Source organism: Leucopleurus acutus (genome assembly GCF_964270905.1).
Source record: "Leucopleurus acutus genome assembly, chromosome: 3".
NCBI classification, from domain to species: Eukaryota; Metazoa; Chordata; class Mammalia; order Artiodactyla; family Delphinidae; genus Leucopleurus; species Leucopleurus acutus.
The window spans coordinates 43598930-43621147 of record NC_139145.1 but is presented as its reverse complement, the minus strand read 5'-3'; the positions used below and the strand labels follow the sequence as shown (position 1 = coordinate 43621147).

At 43.4% G+C, this 22218-nt stretch overlaps 1 protein-coding gene across 1 annotated transcript in view; it reads right to left on the bottom strand.

The window, feature by feature from the left end:
* The window catches only part of LOC309960502 (T-cell immunoglobulin and mucin domain-containing protein 4-like), a gene marked incomplete at its 5' end in the record, with an annotated part of 33542 nt that extends 15532 nt beyond the window's left edge, over positions 1–18010 (bottom strand). Inside the window, 5 exons of the mRNA XM_082837339.1 lie at positions 6484–6564; positions 7869–7952; positions 9477–9761; positions 11928–12266; positions 17953–18010. Coding sequence (XP_082693465.1) covers positions 6484–6564; positions 7869–7952; positions 9477–9761; positions 11928–12266; positions 17953–18010 — 847 coding nt within the window. The remainder of the gene's footprint in view (positions 1–6483; positions 6565–7868; positions 7953–9476; positions 9762–11927; positions 12267–17952) is intronic.
* Between the last annotated feature and the right edge of the window lie 4208 nt (positions 18011–22218).

Sequence of the window (22218 nt, the reverse complement as noted above, 5' to 3'; positions counted from 1 at the left end):
GTAAGTCCACCCAGCCCCACATTTCCAATGGCCTGTTAGACATTTCCCAGGGGCACTTCAAAGTCAAGATCGCCCAAATAAATTTCACTCTTCCTCCTGGGGTTCCTTTACCAGTGAATCCATCACATCGAGCTGATCTCCCAAGTGCGGAGAATCAGTCATCCTTCCTTCTTACTCCAGTCACCAAGTCCTCTCAGTTCAAAGTCCTAAATGGCTCTGAACTCTGTCCCTTCGCTGCTGTCACTGCTGCCATCATCCTAGTCGAGACACTCACCTCCTGCCTGAGTTATTGCAGGAGGCTCTCTGCCTCCAGCCTTACTCCCCTCGAATACATCTTCCACACTCTTGCCAGAGCAATTTTTCCTAAAACAGAGCTGAAAATGCCATTCCCGACTCCAAAAACATGACTGGACCTGTGTCACCCTGGAACGAAATCTAAATTCTTCAGCCCATCAATCAAGTCCTTTAAGAACCTAGGCCACTCCTAGCTTCCTGTCTTCATTAGATTAAACTAGACTCTTAAACAATCGCCAAAGATTTCGTGCTATTATAAGTCCCCCTATTTCTGCTCATGCTGTTCTCCCTGCCTGTTCACTCTTCTCTGCTCAATGAGATGTTCTCATCCATGAAGAACCAATTCAAGGATCATTGAGTGAAATCATCCTGACCTTTCTTTCCAAGTTAGAATCCTTCTCTCCCTTCTTTGGGTCCCCAGGGCACCTTTTCATACTTCTATCCCAAAACCAAGCTCACTGGATAATTGTTTGCTCTACACAAGCCTGTCTGTCCCACCCCTTTAAGAACAGAGGTCAAGACTTCCTCATTTTTATATGTTCTGGGTCTTGCACAGAGAAGCACCCAGGGAAGCCATGTTTAATGAATGACAGATTTGAAAGGCCTTTACCAAATATCATGTGACCTATTTCCATATATCCAAACCAAAGCCAAGGTAAAGATATAAAATCTTATCTCTAACCACTTTTCCCTCTGAGAATCCTTTGATTCCATGGCCAGGCCAGCTTGCTCTGGACCATGAAGCTTGGGCTGGTTTTGTAAAACAGAAAGATACAGTAAGAGAACAAGAACTCCTAAAAGCACCCCATCCCCACTCCCCCACCATCCAACCCTGGGATGGAGAAAACACTACTGTAAGAATCTCAGAAAAGGAAACTAGGACTATTGCCAGAGGAATGTTCATTTTTTTCCCAGTTTTCCTGGGTTAACAGCCAAGCCCTCATGCATATTTGGGGGCATTAAATTTGAAATTATTTCACAGCTTGGACTTCATACTGTTGATGAGTATAATGATCTACCTGGGGGCTGAGAAAAAGTGAATCCTAATACTTGAGGAGCAAATAGGAAAATCTGCCCTCAGGGAAGCTCTGTTGAGAGATAGTGGCTGCCAGTCTTGGGACAAAGGTTAACTGTACGTGGGATCAGGAGAACTGGCCTCTGGTCTCAGCAGCCTCCCTACCACTGCAAGCCCTCTCTCAACTCACTGGCCTTTGCTGGGCCTCAATTTCCCATCTGTTTTCCACTGACAACACCTCCCGAGGAGTTCGTGGGCCCAAATTTCAAACCTCTGAAACCTGGGTAAGAGTCTCAGCTCTCCCTCTGCCTCACTGTGTGATCTCAGGAAAGTCATTCCACATCTCTGAACTCTATTTCTAGGCAGCCACAGAGTGGAGGTGAGGATTTGACACCCTGACTAGGGCTTCTTCAGATGATGTCTGCAGACCAAACACCTTCAAAGCAGAGGAGGGCACCGGAGCAGGAGATACATACTTGGAGGTGTCTAATCAAATAAATAATACAAATCAGGAAGCCCTTGCATGGCAAACTCGACCACAGCTCTTTTTCAAGCAAAACTTGATTTCTGAGCCTAAATTATAGAGTGAAGCCTCCCTAGATTGAGTGATGTGAGAAGGACAAAACAACTGAGAGGCATCAGAAGATTAAAGATGTCCACCAGAGGAACAAAACCCATAACTGGGAGTTCCATAGAGCCATGTAATAAGCAGCCAGTGAAAAGCTTTCAGAATCAGATTTATTTTAATAGTGAGTAGAGAATGACTGCCATGAGATTTTTTAAAAAGCTTTCGTCACATCCCCAAGTTTGCAATTTTATCACTCATCAGCTGTTTTCCTGGTGCAATTAGCAGTTAAAAAATCATAAAACCAAAAAGTGTCTCTGCCGTGTATGTGAGGGTTTATTCTCTACTGTATTCATTGGTCTGTATGTCTGTCTTTGTGCCAGCGCCATACTGTTTTGATTACTGTAGCTCTTTAATATGTTTTGAAATCAGGGGAAAAAAAAGTGTCTCTGTATTTGGAAGGAAGTGAGTCAGCTGGGAGCTGGTAGATGTGGCCTCTTGCTCCCCAGCCGGCCTGGCCAGAGAATGAAGATGTGTGAGTAGGAAGATCAGCAGAGATCCAGTGAGCAGAGGGAATCAGAATCTGTCACAAGGACTGTCATTTACTAGCCAGTAATTATGGACCAGACATTTTTCTCATGCATTTCCTCACTTAACAGCCCTATGAACCATGTACTATTATCTCCATTGTACATTTTGAGGAAACTGAGATTTCAAAAAGCCTAGAACAAGAACCTGATATTCTAAAAGAAAAAAATAAAGCATAAAACGTTAGCGCTGGTATATAACCCTGAGCCTTCACATTCCCCAAATGAGGTCTTTTAACCCCCACCTCAGGCTACCGAGAAGAATGTGAGGAGAAAGGACTAGAAAAAAAGGATTTGGGATGTTATTGAGGCACTAAAAGTGAGGCTGAGGCATAATCTGCAGAGGATTTAATCCCAAGCCACCCGATTTTATTTAGGAAATGACATGGTGATGTGGGTCTCCTCACCTTAGCTTCAGAGTCCTTACCCAATAGAGATGTTGGGTCACTATGGAGCAATTTGGGACCATTTCACACATTCCTGTGGCCAAGCAAGAAATGAAATTAATCCTCAGGCTAGAGGGACTGATTTGAGTTCCCAGCTACCTAGAGGCGTAAGAGTTCGTATTCCCCTAACAGGCTGCCTTTAGCTGGGGGGAAGAAACCTATGAGAATTTTTATTGTTATTGTTGTTTGTTTGAATTATGGTTCCTAATCATTTGGAGCTTTGCAGAATTCTTGGAGAATCTAATAAAAGTTCTATACTTTTTCCCCAGGAAAATGTGTGTGCACATATACACACACAACTATATATATATATATATATATATAATTTCAGGGGAGTTCTTGTCCCCCTGCCAAGTTCATCCACCACAGACAACTCCATTTAGGAGTCCATGTACACATTTTAATAATACCCCTGGAAACTGGGTGTGATCCCACCTCTCTCTCTGCACTGCTGTGTTGTGTGATCTTGGGCAAATCACTCCACATCTCTGAACTCTGTTCCAGGCAGCCAAAGAGAGGAAGTAAAGAATTGCCATTCCAGGTAATGCTAATTTTAGGGAATAATAATTGTAGCAAGATCCACTTGAACAATTTAAAGCAGCCCTCAACCATGGCAGCCTGGCCATCCAAAAATTACATGAAGACATGAGGAAGGAATTGGGAATGTTTAGCCAAGGTAAGAAAAAGCCCACAGAAGCATGTAGGTTCTCTGAAATGGGTTGAAAGCATTTTTATGCAAATGAAGAAGTAGTTTTATTCTCTAAGTGCTTCCAGAGGGTAGATGGGGCCGGGGCAGCCTACCATGGGGTCAGAATGGCATCAGAGTTGAGCAGAGAAGGGTTAAGTCCAGGTCCATCATCTACCAGACAAGATATGTAACATTCATGGACTCTAAAATGGAGGTGATAATGGTATCTATCTCAAAGGATTTTGTGAAAAATCAAATGAGGTAATGCATGTAAAATGCAGAACGTTGAAACAAAGACAGACCTCAGTAGGTGTTAGCTTCTATAATAAACTCCCTGACCCTCCATTTCTTTATCTGTAAAATGGGGATAATACCTATACCTGGCTAGAAGGTCATTGTTAGATTTAAATAAAACAATACAAGTTAAAACCCTTATACAGCACCTAACACCTAGCTAAATCCTCAGTATGTATTATAAACGTTTCATTACAAAAACCGATGGAAAAAAAGGATGGTAAATGACAAGAACATGATATTTTATTTCAGACTGGAAGGTAAGGCAAAATAAACTAATACCTAAGAGTATGGAATCAGAGCTAGACTTCCTGGCTCTGGCACCCAACAGCTGTGTGGGCTTGAAAGCTATGACAAATAGAGATTGGAGCATCTGGTAAGAGGGATTGAACTAAGTGGCCCAGGAGAATAGTTGACCCCATGCCGGCACATGATATGTGCTCAATAAACCCTGGCTTCTTCCACAACGAACAGATGTTACACAGAGACTGACAGACCTTCCTATAACCAGCTCCTCTTCAGCAGTGCCGCCTATGGGTATGGGCACAAGTGTTCTCTCTCCCAGGATTTATCAAGCAGGAGTGACATGAAATTATCAGGGATATTATAAAAGACGGTAAAATGTCAGATGACCTTCTGTTCCCCTGCAATTCAGTGTAAAATAGTCCAAGATTTAAGTGGAATAAATGAAACATTTTGCAAACTCGTTTACCATCCTTTGTCACTTTTCTAGTTGCTACCTTCGCTTCTGCCAGAAAATAGGCCCCCACCCTACCGCATCCCATGGACAAAGAAGGTTTGGATCACTGGCACCTTGTTATCAACATCCAGTCCAGCTTTCCCGTCCTCCCACTGTGTGAGTTAGTGCATGCCAAAGCTTTTCAACATGAGATCACCCTTGCATTTCATCTTGATTTACAGTCTTCCTTCAAAACCTATCTCCCTTCCGCTCACTCTTGTCTGGACCCTCCAATTCCATCTTCCGAGCCTTTGTCAGTGATGTTACATTGCCTCCTTCACAGAGTTAAAGGATGGCTGTTTTCTGGCTAATAAACATAGAGAAAGACACTCCAACTCTCTGCTAATCGGAACAACAGAAGAATGAGATGACATTTTCTTCTCGGGAGATTGAAAAATATTAAACAAATGGTTATATAGAGTGTGGGGAGGATATGAGAAAGCAGATACTCTGTGGGTGGGAAGATAAATTAGCACAGCCTTTCCAGAGGACAATTTTGTAATAGCTATAAAATTTAGAAGCACACATTTCAGACTTCCCTGGTGGCGCAGTGGTTAAGAATCCGCCTGCCAATGCACGGGATACAGGTTCGAGCCCTGGTCTGGGAAGATCCCACATGCCGCAGAGCAAATAAGCCCATGTGCCACAACTACTGAGCCTGCACTCTAGAGCCCGCGAGCCACAGATACTGAGCACATGTGCCACAACTACTGAAGCCTGCGTGCCTAGAGCCCATACTCTGCAACCAGAGAAGCCACCGCAGTGAGAAGCCTGCGCACCACTACAAAGAGTAGCCCCTGCTCACCGCAACTAGAGAAAGCTCGTGTGCAGCAATGAAGACCCAACGTAGCCAAAAATAAAATATAAATAAATTTATAAAAAAATAAAAGCACACATTTCTTTGAACCTAGTATTTCTCCTTCTTGGTCACCACCCTAGCTAAAGAAACGCTTGCATGAACACTAAGGAGACACCTATAAGGATCCTCACTGCAGAGTATTTATGATGTGAAGCTTTGGAACAACCTTAGTGCCCCTCAATGCGGAATGGATACTATAAGTACCCATAGTAGAAAATACTATACAGCAATTTAACACAGTGATGGAGATCAACATGGACCAAAAAAGAAGTGGTCCAATGTATAATGTTAGGTGAATAAAAATGCAGAAGGCTGCACACAATATGATAGCATTTTTAAAAAAAATCCACACACAAAACACAACTGTATATTTCTATATCTATACCCACTCATAAGGGAATAGAAAAAGATCTGAAGAATGATCATCTTCAACTAATATCAGTGATATTACAAAACAATGTATCCCTAGGGACTTCCCTGGTGGCACAGTGGTTAAGACTCCACGGTCCCAATGCAGAGAGCCCGGGTTCCATGCCTGGTCATGGAACTAGATCCTACATGCATGCCACAACTAAGGAGCCGGTGAGCTGCAACTAAGGAGTATACCCGCTGCACCTAAGACCCAGAGCAACCAAATAAATAAATAAAAATAAATAAATAAATAGCTTTAAAAAAATGTATCCCTAACAAAACTACACTGGTGTACTATTTGCATAATTTAAAATAAATTAGTAATGTTTTGAAAAATGAATGGTTACTTTTCCTACTAGCATTCCTAGCTTCAGATCCCAACAGAGGGTTTTCAGAAATGAGACAGAGAAGGGATGGAGCCAACACTGATGCTTTTAGCAAGTTTCACTTTCATCCCAGCTGGTGGGAGGATGTAGGACGTGACCACAGTGCAGTCAAAAGAGCAGACTTCCAAGACAAGCAGGCAGATGACAGATTGTTCCCAAGTCCAAAGGCAAACCACTCACAGGAGCACAACCCCCCTACCTCCTGGCTGAGAAACCACCGAGTCACTCGCTTCCCGCATCAATGCCTGGCGTGTTGACTGGAGAACCCAACTTTTAGACCCTGGAAAATATACAAAGGAAAGGAGAAAACAAACTTAGGTAGATGCCTGTCTTCCTATTTTGTGGGGAGGTGGTGGGGTGGGGGGGCACTCTTCCCCTAAACTGACTTCTGTCATTAAAAAAAAGGGCTGGGCTTCCCTGGTGGCGCAGTGGTTGAGAGTCCGCCTGCCGATGCAGGGGACATGGGTTTGTGCCCCTGTCTGGGAAGATCCCACATGCCGCGGAGCGGCTGGGCCCATGAGCCATGGCCGCTGAGCCTGCAAGTCCGGAGCCTGTGCTCCGCCGCGGGAGAGGCCACAGCAGTGAGAGGTCCACGTACCGCAAAAAAAAAAAAAAAAAAAAAAAGGGCTAATGTTTACTGAGCATTTAGTACATTCCAGACGCTGTTCTAAGTCGTCTACCTGTATTCTCTCACTTAATCCTCAGAAAGAGACACAGGGTAAGTGCTTCATTATTCCCATTTGACCAGTTAGGAAGCCAAGGCCCAGAGAGATTAAGGAACTTTCCCAAAGTCACACAGCAGAGAGGAGGCACGATTAGTACCCAGGCAGTGTGACACCAGAACGCACACATGAACCACTCTATTTTACGGCCCCCCCTATACTCTATTATCACAAGCATTGATTTATTTACCGCATAGATGTCTGCTTTCCTCTGCTTGATTATAAGCTCCACTAAGGTAACAGCTACCTTTTGCACGCTTACTAACAGGCCAGGCACTCGTCCAGATTTTATATGCATGAAGTTACACAATGGAGGGCAGAGGCCCCCAGGGGAAAGTAGTACAACTGATAACCAAGCCCGGGTTGGCCCCTCCAGCACCTGCAAGGCTGTGAATTATTTTCAGGGTGTTCTCTGCCCCTGGGCACTAGTAAATACCTGAAGAAGTCTGGCTGGATGGATGAAAGGACAAATGAATGAAGGAACTCTCCCTCCACTATAAACAGCCAAGGAGTCAAGTGAGTACACCCTCCGGGGTTTCAACACAGAAGACCAGTATGCTTGGAAGTGGGGGATGAGAGAGCCGAGCGCCACCCAACCTAGAGTGGAAAGGCAGATATCCTAGAGATGTGCTACCGTGGAGAACTGCACAAACAAATCAAGGTCAATGGGTCTCTCTCACTCTCTCAGATCCATAGGGAGGATGAGCCACAAATGCGGTATTGATACCAATTTGTCCCAGGTGGACTTCATGGCACACAGGACCCAACAGTCATCTCTAGTCATCTGACTTGGTGACACGCTATTCAGTGTTTCCCTCAGTCTACAGTGAGGAAAGAAAAAGAGAGAACCCCGGCCACATACCTTTGGATGTGAGTAGGGCAGTGTCTGCAGAAGTCGCCTCAGTGCTTCTCTGAGAGGTCCTAGGGAGAAGGACAGTTTCTGAGTCTGGAAGAGAAAAAACGTTTGGTAAAAGGCAGCTAAAAATAGGTGTTTGTGCTGAGTGGTGGGATGTGGGGCTATTTTTATAGTTGTCTTTGTACTTTTCTATGTTTCTTTCAGTTTTTCTTCCAAGGATTGTAAGTAATTTTTAGAATCTAGGGGAAAAACTGCAAACGTAGTAATTCTAAGATGATTATTTTAAAGACCAAAGGAATAAAAAATTACATATTAAAATTGGCTTAGGGTTCACGGACCTTAGGCGACTACACAGAGTATACTGGAATTAGCCAATTCGATACTGTAAAGTTATTTAAATTAATCCAGGCCTTATTGAGGCAGCTGAAACGTCTAAGCTTTCAAGCTATCTCATGATTCTTTTCTAATATTCTTACGTCAGAATCAGAGGTTGAAACGTGGTGGGAGCTTTGATAAGCCCCCATAATTAATGGAGCTAGTAATTCAGTGAGAGTTCCAAGATAGGATCAAGAAGGATTCAGGATGAAGGAAGGAAGGAAAGGAGGGAGGGAGCTAGAGAGAGAGAGAAAGAGAGAGAAAGGAAGGAAGGAAGGAAGGAAGGAAGGGAGGGAGGGAGGGAGGGGGAGAGAGAGAGAGAGAGAGAAAGAAAGAAAGAAAGAAAGAAAGAAAGAAAGAAAGAAAAGAAAAGAAAAGAAAGGAAAAGAAAGAAAGGAAGAAAGAAAAGGTAGAACCAGTTCATCAAGGGATATTTTAAGGCATCTGGAGGCCTTTCCTCAGCCAATCTCTAATGCCTGAGTAGGGACTTAAGCCCCGGCAGGATGGAACTGGTGTCTGACCCAGGTTCACATTTCCTGGTTCTTTACAGTGTCCCCAAGACTCCTGGGAGGTCAACTGGAGAACCAAAAATGCTGACTTTTCAAAAGCCCAAAGGAAAAAAAAAAAGCAACAAAAAGGAAATCATAAAACAATGAAAAGAAACAATTTAATGAAACTATACATACACACAGAGTTTTGGGATGAATTGTGTGGTCCCCTCCCACCCCTGCCCCAGCCCTACCTGAAAATTCATACATTGAAGCCCTAAGCCCAAGTAGCTTGGAATGTGACTGTATTTGGAGATAGTGCCTTTAAAGTGGTAATTAAGGTAAAAATGATGTTACATGGATGGGCCCTGATAGAATATCACTGGTGTTCTTACAAAAAGAGGACATTAGAACACAAACACACAAAGGAGGAAGACCATGTGAGGACACAGGGAGAGGACGGCCATCTAGAAGTCAAGGAGAAAGGCCTCAGAAGAAACCAACCCTGCTGATACCTTGATCTCAGACTTCTAGCCTCCGGAATTGTGAGAAAGTAAACTTTTGTTGTTTAAGCAACCCAGTCTGTGGAATTTGTTATGACAGCCCTGGCAAACTCATACACAGACACACACACACATAGACCTAAGAGTAAGTTGCTGGGCTGCCCCATTCAGCAGGAGAACCCTCTTCCAAGGGATCCAAGGTACATCTGACCAGAAGAAGGGAAAGAATGGCCCGTTGAACCAGGCACCTGCAGTGAGGATGGGCCCTTCTGTGGAAGGCTCAAGGGTCAGAAGTATCGTGTCTTCCTCATGAAGGGACTCCCATGTTGTCAGAGGGCATGTGGCTGCCGTCGTGGTGAGTGCAGCAGCGGTTCTCATCTGAAGCGGTGGTGTGGCTGGCAGGTCAGGTGTAGGCACGACTGTGGTTGTTGGAAGCACAGCTGTGGTTGTCGTCACGGCGGCGGTGGCGGCGGTGGTTGGGCGATGGGTGGTTGTTGAGCGATGGGTGGTTGTTGAGCGCATGGTTGTGGGACCTGTACCCAATAGAAGATACGTCTGGTGCCAAGTGGAGACGGAGGAAGACAGAAACCCTACAGATGTAGCCGGCATCCGTCCATTTCTCTGCCTTTCTGCTGCCTCACCCGGCCCACGAGCCTGGACCACTAAAATGCCCATGAAAACTGGGTGTCTTAACTCTAGTCCTGGCCTTTCCAACCTGTTCTTCACACACTGGCCAGAGTAATCTTTGAAAATGACAAATCTAATTATGTCAGTCCCCTACCTACACTTCTTTACTGGATTCTCCTTGCCCTTAAGATGAAGACCCAACCCCTAACCTCACCCTCAGGGCCCCACCTGATCTGCTCTTTCTTTCCCATCTCGGGCCTCCACTCTATTCTCCTCACTTTTCCCCAGCCCACTGGCCTTTCTTCAGTTCTTCCACAGTATTAGTGACCTTCCATCTGAGGGACTTTGTACCTACTGCTTCCTAGACCCTCTCTTCCTTAGATGGACTCCTCCTTAACCCTCATGTCTCAGCTAAAAGGACTCTTCTGCAAGGAGGTCATCCGCATTCGACATTTTTTGCACACTCATACTTGACCTTCATAGCATTTGTTGCATTTCCTAACTACACATTTATTTGTTGATTGTTATGGAATGTCTGTTTCTCCTAGTACACTGTAAGCTCCACGAGGGAATGGCTGGTATTTATTTTGTTCTCTGCTACAAATCTAATACCTACCACAGTGTCTGGTACATAGTAGGTGTTCCAAAAACATGCATGAATGAGTAAATGAATGATCCCACCAAAAGTGAGCCCAAACGTAACATTTCAGTCAAGCAAGATGAATAAGCTCTAGAAATTTGCTGCACACATTGTACCCATAGTTAACAATAGTATATTGTACACTTGAAAATTCATGAAGAGGGTGGAACTCATGCTAGGTGTTCTTTCTGCAATAAAAATTAAAATCTAAAAAGAGTGAGTCCAAAGAGTGTAACATAGGGTGAAAATGTAATCTCTTTCAGATATTAAAGATTGGTTCATGCCCAAACCACTCACCCCCTAAACATCTGAATCTGAGTTCATTAGCAACAGTTATTCTACAGATACCACCCTCTCTTAAATATGCCAACTTTGCACTAACTCTAATGGACCAGAAAGACATTATTAGTTTCAAGTGAACTTAGAAATGTCCTCATAGAGTGCTGATTTCAACCAATATTTTATAGAGTAAGAGCTGGTTATATCAGGCTTGCAAAGCAAAGACTTGGATTGGCATCCTTTAACTTCAACAAATCCTAATGATACCTCTATCTCACAGAGTTGAGAAAAATATACTAGATATATATATTCAGTATATAAAAAGTATACTTTCATATATGCTTGTGAAAGTTCTCTAATTAGAAGCATCCCCGTCAGTTGTTCTCAATTTCAGAGCACATGAGAGTCATCAGAGAAGCTTATTACTTGCCTGGCTAGCCAGAACCTGCCTTCATAGATGCCAGTCCAGTTAGGAACAGAGCCCAAGAATCCTCCGTCCTCGGTGCAGGCTGAACACAGGGCTGAATTCGAGAGGCTCCATTCCAGACCAGCAGGAACAGTGGCTATTGTTCACATAATTCAACCACAGGCTGCACTCCATGCAGCTCAAATCGTTACGAGTTCCACCATATTTCAAATGTCATCAAAAGCAACTGATGGTAACAGAAGGAACGATCACCTGAAAACTGCTGTGACTATCTCCAAATCCCCTGCCCTTTCCCCTCTGCTGGAAGTTGGGCTTATGGACTGAAGCTGATCCATGAACCACACATTTTATCTCATTCATCCAATATCTTTTAAAATTGTGAAATCTTTGCCAACAGGCAAAAGTCAATATACTTCACATGATAAGTGGGAGATCTGAAAGCACTGGGCCCAAATTTCTGCAATTCCCTAGAGAAGAAGCAGCTGCCCTCTTCAGAGTGACCCTGAATTTCACTGGTTCCCTCTACCCCTCACTCATTTCTGTGGGATTTTTGGCTCCCACAGGTGTCTGCTCCAGACTGTGGCTCCTCTGGTCATCAACATGTCTCAGATGTAATCTGCCCACCCATTGCTTAAGCAGCTTCGGCCTCTCCACCACCATGCACTGACTCTATGACCCATGACTCGTGAACCTCTCCATCCCCAGACACAGCCCCTGTGTGCTCACCTCTCAGCTCCAGGCGGATGTTCCTCTTCACATCGTTGAACCAGCCAGGCACCTCTATGCGGCAGCAGTACACACCACTGTCACCTTCGTTGGTGTTGAAGATGGTCAAGGAGACATCCCCTCTCTGGATATTCCCCAGAAGTTGGTATTTTGGCAACTTCCTCGAGACCACCCTTCTCCCATCGGTGTAGAGAAGCTCATCATTGCATTTGGAGTTGGGACACTGGCCTTTGCCCCAGCACATGCCGTTGCTCTTAGGAGACCAGGATGAGTACGTACAGGGCAAAGTCACCGACTGACCCCAAAACGCTCTCACGACACTCTCTGATACAGCTGGAGCTGCGAGGAAAGATGAGAAAACTAGGCTGTAAGGTACTGAAATCTCTCAAATATGCTCTACAGGGATTGTGCAGATAGATACTTCCAGGAAGATGAAGAGGGTCGTAGTGTATATATTTCTTTAGCCCAAATTCTGGCCTGCCCTTAGCTGCTGCTAAGCTCCTAACTCCACACCCCGCCATCCCTCAAGTGGAAACAGCTGACCGCCTGAGTCTGCTCACATCTCCACAGCAGATTTGCTGATTAAAAAAACCCTGACCGGCGCTTCTCTGGTGGCGCAGTGGTTGAGAGTCCGCCTGCCGATGCAGGGGACGCGGGTTTGTGCCCCGGTCCGGGAAGATCCCACGTGCCGCGGAGCGGCTGGGCCCGTGAGCCATGGCCGCTGAGCCTGCGCGTCCGGAGCCTGTGCTCCGCAACGGGAGAGGCCACAATAGTGAGAGGCCCGCGTAACGCAAAACAAACAAACAACTAAAAAAAACTCTGACCTTAAGTACCATTCAATAAAACAATAGATTCTCCATGGAAAATCCTGACCCTTTAATCCAATTCCACTAACTCATATAAACAGGTCCAAAACTGCACTCTACCCAGTGTATCTTAATAGGCAGTGATCACCTCCTACTGACTTGAATGCCTCAAATGGGTCTCTGTCTGTCTTCCACCCCAGAGTGTTGCTATGGCAGGGAGACAGGCTGTTGAACTATATCCCATTGTCCTCTTCTCCTTTTAGTACTGGAGGTAGAAATTAATTGCTCTGGACCATTTGTTTGTTGTTAGAGAACGTGAACTTAGGTGGAGTTTGTGGATTTTTTTTTTTTTAATGTTAGAACTGGAAAGGAATCACAGGAATTCTTTGGAATGGCAGCTGTGACATAAAGATGCTGGTGATTAGGTTGACCATGTTAGCTATATGAAATAGAACATAGCACCATTTTTAAAATGAAGTATCTGTGTTTCCCAACTTCAGCTGCTCATCAGCATGGCCTGGGGAGCTCGCTAAAAATACCTATTTTCTTACCCAACCCTGAGTCAGAATCTTAGAGGCCAAGGCCCATGGAAATGTACATAACCGAGGCCTCCAGGTCGTTCTGATGTCACTGACCACCCACTCTGTTTGAGGACCACTGGACAGCCTCTTCTAAGATAACTTCCATCTCTGAGAGTCCGTGAAAGTTTTTCACTGCTGCAAATGTTAAGCCCTCTGATTTAATTGAGCATCAGTGATTGTTCTCAATCAAACCATGCTATTGACAGGAGAGCCAGGCAGGCTATAGCTCCAGTGTCAGGACGACATCCTGCTCCTTCTTGAGTACCTAGATCCCTTTTATATTTTTTAAATTATTTTAACATCTTTATTGGAGTATAATTGCTTTACAATGGTGTGTTAGTTTCTGCTGTATAACAAAGTGAATCAGCTATACATATACATATATCCCCATATCTCTTTGCTCATGGTTTTCTTCAAGGTACCCTCCTGTAAGACCCTCCGTTCGCTAACTCTGTTAACCCCGTTGGCTAAGTTGTGTAAGACATGGCCAGTAGCACCGTATTCCTCCCTGACCCTAGGCGGCAGCAACTTCCAGCTATCCTTCTCTGGGAGAAGGTGAGCTTGAGCCCTAGTAGTTGCCCAGGTAGTAAGCCAGATGAGGTACTTGCTGGGTTTTGCAAAGTTTGCTCTCATGATGAAAGGTCATTCCAAATTCAGACCCGCCTGGAGCCTTCCCTAAACTCATCGTCTCTTTACTTTGCCACAATGGAGATGTTTCACAGGTTGTACATGCTGTGGAAGCCCATTTTGCCTCCCATGAAGCCAGGGAAAAAAATAAAATTGTCTTCAACCTCAGCTGTGATAGCAATGCAGAACACATGCACCAAAAACCAATGACTTCTAAATATGAGCTTGTTCCTATGAATATTTGGTAAATTAATAAAAAATGTGGGACAGAATTATTTCTACTGGAGATCCAACAGTTTATTATCCCAAGTATCGCAGTATAGAAAGAGGCATCCTACTACTCAATAAGGAAAGACTAGATAGAAAAACTGGCAAAGGCAACAAACAGATGAAAGGATGCTCAACATCATTAATCATTAGAGAAATGCAAATCAAAACTACAATGCGATATCGTCTCACATCGGTCAGAATGGCCATCATTACAAACAATAAATGCTGGAGGGGGTGTGGAGAAAAGGCAACCCTCATACACTGTTGGTGGGAATGTACATTGGTACAGCCACTATGGAGAACAGTAGGGAGGTCCCTTAAAAAACTAAAAATAGAACTACCATACGACCCAGCAATCCCACTACTGGGCATATATCCTGAGAAAACCATAATTCAAAAACAGTCATGTACCACAATGTTCTTTGCAGCTCTATTTACAATAGCCAGGACATGGAAGCAACCTAAGTGTCCATCAACAGATGAATGGATAAAGAAGATGTGGCACATATATACAATGGAATATTACTCAGCCATAAAAAGGAACGAAACTGAGTTATTTGTAGTGAGGTGGATGGACCTAGAGACTGTCATACAGAGTGAAGTAAGTCAGAAAGACAAATACCGTATGCTAACACATATATATGGAATCTAAAAAAAAAAAAAGAAATGGTTACGAAGAACCTAGGGGCAAGACAGGAATAAAGACACAGACCTACTAGAGAATGGACTTGAGGACACGGGGAGGGGGAAGGGTAAGCTGTGACCAAGCGAGAGAGTGGCATGGACATATATACACTACCAAACGTAAAATGTATAGCTAGTGGGAAGCAGTCACATAGCACAGGGAGATCAGCTCGGTGCTTTGTGACCAGCTAGAAGGGTGGGAGGGAAGGAGACTCAAGAGGGAAGAGATATGGGGATATATGTATATGTATAACTGATTCGCTTTGTTATAAAGCAGAAACTAACACAGCATTGTAAAGCAAGTATACTCCAATAAAAAAAAAAAAGAAAAACTGGCAAAGGACAAAACAGGCAATTCATAGACAAGGAAATATGAGTGATCAGTAAACTTCAACTATTAGACTTGCAAAAAATTAGAATGCTGATGATATGAAGTGTTGGCTAGACTGGGAGCTGGGAAATGACTTAGCCTACTGGAGTAAACTGGAGTGAAATGGGGTGTGAATTGGTACAGCCACACTCTGGGGAAATTCGGCAGTTTCGGTTAATACTCAACATGCAAGTGACCTCGCTAAGCCTGGGCAATTTTATGGTTTGTTATTGGCTCTAGAAAAGCACAGGTGCACAAGGAAGCCTATTTGCAAATGTTTACTGCAGTGTCATATGTGTGTGAATGAAATGAACAGTGTGCGTATGGGGAGTGGCTAACCTATGGCACAGTCCTTCCGTGGAACCACAATGTACACGATTAATAGAATTAGACAGATGTATATCCATCGGCATGAAAACTCCAAGCCTTATCAACGTACGAAAAGGAGAAATTTCAAAATGACACATAAAATACAAAACCATTTTAAAAAATAAATAAACCAGTTGGCAGGTTTTGTGGGCACAGACACGTGAAAGTAAACGTAGAGAAAAGTGGCTGGTGGGACATACACCCAACTCATTGTGTCAGCAGCTCCATGATCAGAGGAAAGGGACTGGGGTTGAGGGCAGTAGTCAAAAGGGATCTAACTTTATAACATTTTAATTGTCCCACCAAGGGTGTCTCTGTATTACTCATTGGATTAAAAATTAATGTTAAAAAGAGGAAGCAGGTGTGGCAGAAAAACACCCATCAGGCTTACACTGAGAACTTTATTCTGCTAGTTACTGCTTTTGTGTTCTTTGGAGGAAAACCACACTAATCCTAACCTCATTATCCTCATAAGGCAAAGGGGGAAGATAATGCTCGCCTCAGAAATAGTTCTCAAGGGCTTCCCTGGTGGCACAGCGGTTGAGAGTCCACCTGCCGATGCAGGGAACACGGGTTCGTGCCCCGGTCCGGGAGGATCCCACATGCCGCGGAGCGGCTGGGCCCGTGAGCCATGGCCACTGAGCCTGCGCGTCCGGAGCCTGTGCTCCGCAACGGGAGAGGCCACAACAGTGAGAGGCCCGCGTACCGAAAAAAAAAAAAAAAAGAAATAGTTCTCAAGTTCACAAGAGATAGAGTATTAAATGCCACATGAAATTAATAAATTATTAGTACAAATAACCAAGCATTTCTGATCTTAGAGATATGATAAGAAACTTTCTTTCCAGCTGCAAAATTATCTGAAGCAAAGGAATCATTGGTATTAAATCAATTTCTCTTTTGGGGAATTACCCAGGATGGTGGGTACAACCTAGGATCTGGTGCCAGCTTGGTTCCTCCTCTAGCTGGTGACCTTAAACAAGGCCTTTCCCCAGTCTGGGTCTCAATTTCATCATCTACAGAGTGAAGGGTTTGATCTGGCATCTTTTAAGAGCACATTCAGTTCTGATCACCAATGAGTCTGAGCAGTCACTGCCTTCTAAAGTGGTCATTTTAGAAAAGGCACAAATGAAAAACAAGCAGCTCATCAACCAGGTGCTGCCTTCTTCAAGTAGGGTTGGAGAAGCCCACTCAGTCAGTGTCCAGCCAGTAGCCGGAAAGGTGGCCAGAGCAACTTTCAGCATCACCAAACCCTCCACACCTCCAGGTCCCAGGACAAGGTAAAGACCAGGCAAAAACAATGATAAAGAAAGGGAAAGGAACTGCTTTCATTCCACTAACTCCCACAGGGTATCTGGGGAGAGAGACAGTTAAATGAGCAACTACTACAGGGCGACAAGTTCTCTAATGGCGGGACTCCAGGGAGGACAGGAACTCACAGCAGAAACACTTAAAGCAGTTTGGAGGCTATAGGTAGTCAGGAAAAGCTTGACTTAGGTGGAGACCTGAGGGTGTATGGAGTTCTAGAGGAAAGAAAGGCACAAAGAACAGTATGACAAAGGCTTGTTTTTCGTGGAATGTAGGTGTTTTCTCACACAGCACATTTGAAAGATTCATGTGCAGAAACTATGAAGTGTTAAAACTGCAAGGGACATTAGATATTGTCTAGTTGTAGAATCATGGATTGTTAAAACTGGTCTTTTCCAAGTCCCTCATTTCTTCCATGGAAGGGCCATAGTCACCAGTGTCAAAAGTTAATGACCAAGATGCAACTTCAGCTCAGCCCAGAGCATTCCACCTGTATAGCAGCAGGATGTGAAGGTCTATACTGGTCCACACCTAGTGTGTGTACATTTGCATCATCCGAAACCTGGAAACAATATGCAGAAAAGGTAAACCTCACCTGGACGCCTGACCCCCAGCAAAATAAAACAAACCAAGAAGCAAACAAAAACTGCTAAAAATAAAGAGAAAAATAAGGATTATAATAAGGCGTCTTAGCAGAACAAATTCCCCTGGCTCTGATTGTGCTAGTAAAACCTGCAAAGGACATTTCTTTTCCCCATGTTATCTGACCCCTTATCTCTGTGTCTCTTCTTAAATTACCATTCCTGGTATGAACATAAATACCCCCGCCCTAAAACTCCCAAACAAGTCTCAAGATAAACCCTGTGTCACAAAGAAAGGGAGAGACCTTCCAAACAAGAGAAGGTGAGTGGACGCAGGAATGAAATGGACTTCACCTTTATAGATCAGCCATGGAAATCCGGGAGGTGCCAAGCCTCCAGGGACTCCTAGATGGAAGGTCTGAGAACACTTACTCAGATACAGCCGCTGGAGCTCAATCACCAGCCAGAGAATCAGAGGCCCTTTGGACATTTTGGTTGCTGGCAGGCCCCAGGAGTCTGTCTGTCTGTCCAAATTCCATTTCTTATACTCCAGTTAATGCTGACAGGGCGGGACCTTCAGGTTTCATTTCTCGTTTTGCCTCATAATCTTCCCTGTCCCCCTCCTGAATGGCCTTCCTCAATCTGGGATGTATAATAAAATGTGCTGAGCACGTTTCTCCTGCCCATTAGTGTGTGTGCAAACATGTGGAGTGATGGTGTGGGCATGCATGTACTCCGTTGTCCACTCATATAGGGGGATTTCCTACACGTACGTGAGCATCTATGCTTGTGTGTATGTGCACTCGTCCTCCTGGCTACCATGCAGCTTACAATAAAATGCAGTTAACTCTCCCCTCTGGCAGTGGTTTACACACAGACTCCTCATGTGAGCCAAAGGCAAGTTAGATGGGAATTTGGCTCTGCTCCCATTCTGGGTTCTCCCTCACCCAGCCCCTGTACCCCTCGCCCTGATAATAGAGAAATAAAAGCAGGGCTGCCATCAACTATCACATAAGCCAAAAACACCATTAGAGTTTACTGGGCAAGGAAAGAGGTTCACTAGAGGAAGCATATGGTGATAGTTACCAGACAGGCTCAGGTAACAAACAGGCTCAAGGTCTGGGCCCAATTCTACCACTTGTTAGTGAAACCACTTGAAGGAGAGGAGCACGCAAGACAATTCATGAACTAGATTTCAGGGCTTGAACTAGATGATATTTATGGCCCTTCTGCACACTATGGATTCAACAATATATCCAGAACCACAGAATCATTTAGAGGAGGAATCAAATCAATGCTCACCAACCAGATGTGTTTTCTAAATCATCATCATTAGTTATTGAAGGCTTAATTATATGCCAGGCACTCTGCTACATGATAGAGCTGTATTATTGAATTCTCACACCCTAAGAAATAGAAATTTTTTTCTATTTTAACAGGTGAGGAAACTGAAGCTTAAGGGAGCTAAGTAAATGACATTCACAGCAAAAATATTGTAGAAACAGAACTTAAGCCAAGATTTTCTGATTGATCCCAAAGTCCGTGATCTTAATCACTACACCCTCCTTTGATCTGTGACGCTTATGGCATTGCACCATGAGACCAAGCATATCAGTGGCCAACTCCTACCTAGCCCCAGAGAGGGAATTTAAGGATGCACAGATGTTCTAGATTGTTTTAGAAAATTTCATTTGATTGTCACCAGCCAAATGAACCTTAAACCTTCAAATTTCTCACACTGAAGGATTAGTGAAAATACAAATCTTGGGTGAGGCTCTGGAATCAGAGAACCCAGAAAACAGGGGGAAGGGATGAAAATAGAGGCATTCAAAGAAAGTCTTTCCACTGTATGTTCACTAAACTGTGAATCCTTTTCCCACCCTATTCCCAGGAAACTGGGTGATTTAATCTCTCAATAAACTGATGGCCCAAATAAAACACTCAAAGATACTGATATTTCGGTGCCCCCCAACAATATCACCCAATCCCCCTTCAATAAAGTCACCAGTACATGAGTCTCAGTCATGCGTGCAGCACTGCTAATCCGTTTTTAGGGTGTCACTTTAAGATATGAAAAAACAACCAAGAATCTCGACATTTCAGGAAAGCCTTCTGTACGAAAAAGATGTAAAGACAACAGAGAGAGCAGAATAAAACAAGCAAGCAAACAAACAAAAAAACCCAAAACTAGTATCTTCCAAGAAAAAAAGAAACAGAGAAACTATAAAAAAGAAAAATCAGAGAAAAAAGAAAGAGCTCCTAGAAATTTAAAAGATTATACTTACCCCCAAATTTTATGGAAGATTTGAAAAATAAAGTTAAGGAAATTTTCTAGAAAATATAACCTATCTATGAAGTCTAATAGCTAGGGGTGTTTCAGAATATTAAAACAGAAAATTGAGAGGAGGAAATTATTAAAGAAATATTTTTCTAAATTCTCATAACTCAAAAACATGAGTCTCCAGATTGGGAGGGCCAATCAAAGGCTAAACTTCATGAATAAAAAGATCCTCACAGAAATAGTATATTATCATGAAATATAAGAATATTAGGCATAAGGAGAAGATATTAAAAACCTCCAGAGGGAAAACAAGCAAAAACATATTGCCTTGAAAAGATTTAGGATCAGAATTGCACTGGTCTTCTAAATAGCCAAGCTAGAAAATAATGCAGGAATGCTTTCAAAACTCACAGGGGAAAATGCTGGTCATATCATCATAATAGGAACTCTGGCTACTGGTTTAACACAAAATTGAAATATGACTTCCTTGGGAAGATGGGCAGACAGAAAGTAGGGTGGTGGCACTAGAGTCCAACCCTATTTGCCATTACAGGAGGTCAATAGTGAATGTCCAAACTGATCAAACAATACCAGCAGAAGCCCATTATTAGTAATATGGATGTAAAAAGCTGAAGAAAACCCATGGGGTTCGAATTTTATGGAAAGAAGTAGGAAAGGAATTCACTAGATTTTTAGTAAGAAGCTTTTTAAAATAACTAGATTATTTTTAAAAACTTAGAAGAATTTATTTGTTATTTACAATACATTTATTTTTTAAAATGCACATATTGAGCACACCTAGCACTCAGATCTTCGTTTCCAACACTACTCTCCAACAAAAGGAACTACAGCTCCTTGGGAAAATGGCTGATTCTAGGACTGAGGCAGGAAATATTTAAGATTTGTCTGGAGCATCTTGCAGTGCTAGGAAGCAGGGAAGTGCTGGGGGGCCGGCGGGGGGGCCGGGGGGGGCGGGGGGGTGAGGTGGGGTGGGGGGTGGGGGGTGGGGGGGTGGGGAGAGTGGGGAATGGGGGGGTGGGGGGTGATCTACAATTTAAAGCTGTTAAAGGGACAAAGGAGACAACTGAAAGAGTTCCTAATGACCGGAGCTAGAACAATCTTAACAACAACATAAATAAAGTAGTACTGGATTATAAACCCAAAGTAGATAAGATATCTATGACTCCATACTGATATAATACATAATTGAATCAATACATATGTGGGGGAGAAGAGACAAATCTTCTTCACAGAAGAATTCCAAGTAATGTATGTAGATACACCCTCCTCAAGGAGGTGAAGCAAAACTCGCTTCCTCAAGTGTGGGCTGGACACAGTGATTTTCTCCCGAAAAAATACAGTATGGAGAGGGAGAAAAAAAGACTAACTTAACAGTGGAGAACCCTGGCAAACACTGCCTCAGGCAGGCAATCCAGATCATCGTCAACAGAGATAAGTCATGTTGATAGGATGCAAGACGTGAGATAAACGGTGCTTTACCTCTGCAGTCTCTTCCCAAGAACCCACAACCTAAGTCTAGTTATGAGAAAAACATCAGACACAGCCCAACTGAGGGGCGTTCTACAAAGTATCTGGCCAGTGTTTTCTCAAAACTTCAAGGTCATCAAAAATAAGAAAGGTCTAAAAAACTTACAGCTAAGAGGAGCCTATGGAGACATGGTAACTAAATGCAATGTGGTATCCTGAATGGGATCCTGGAAGACAAAAAGGCCATTAGGTAAAAACTAAGGAAACTTTTGGACTTCGGTTAATAATAATTATCAATGTTCATTCACTAATTGTAACAAATACACCACACTAATGGAAGATGTTAACAATAGGGAAAACTAGGTATTGGTTATATGGGAACTCTCTGTATTAGCAAAACAATTTTTCTATAAATCTAAGGCTGTTCTAAAATACATAAAGTTTATTATTAAAGAAGTACATATATGTTTATTTTAGAAATGAAAATGCTACTAGTAATTTGGTATCTGGAAGGGGTCACACACTGGAAAAAAGAAACTAAGCTTCGCTGTCTTCTCTTCCTAAGATGGGATCAGTGGACAGGCTTCAGGGAATTCATAAACATCCTAATACTGGATGGTTAATTTGTATCATTGTATTAAAGCATAGTATTCTTCAGGGAGGGGCAATAGCATTCCTAGATTCTCCATGTGTTTGCCACCTTTTTTTTCTGTGTATGGAGTTTGCCTCTGGAGAACCTGCTCTCCCTCTTTCTCAGTCAACAAGGTGCAGTTGGCATTAATTTTATTTGTGGTGATTGGCTCAAGGATGGACAGGTGACCCAAACAAAGCCAAGGATACACAGTCTTGTCACATTTACTACAGCTTTTGAGAAACAGGGACTCTCCCTGTTTTCCGCTGGTCTTTGAACTGTGAGGACATGAGCCTGA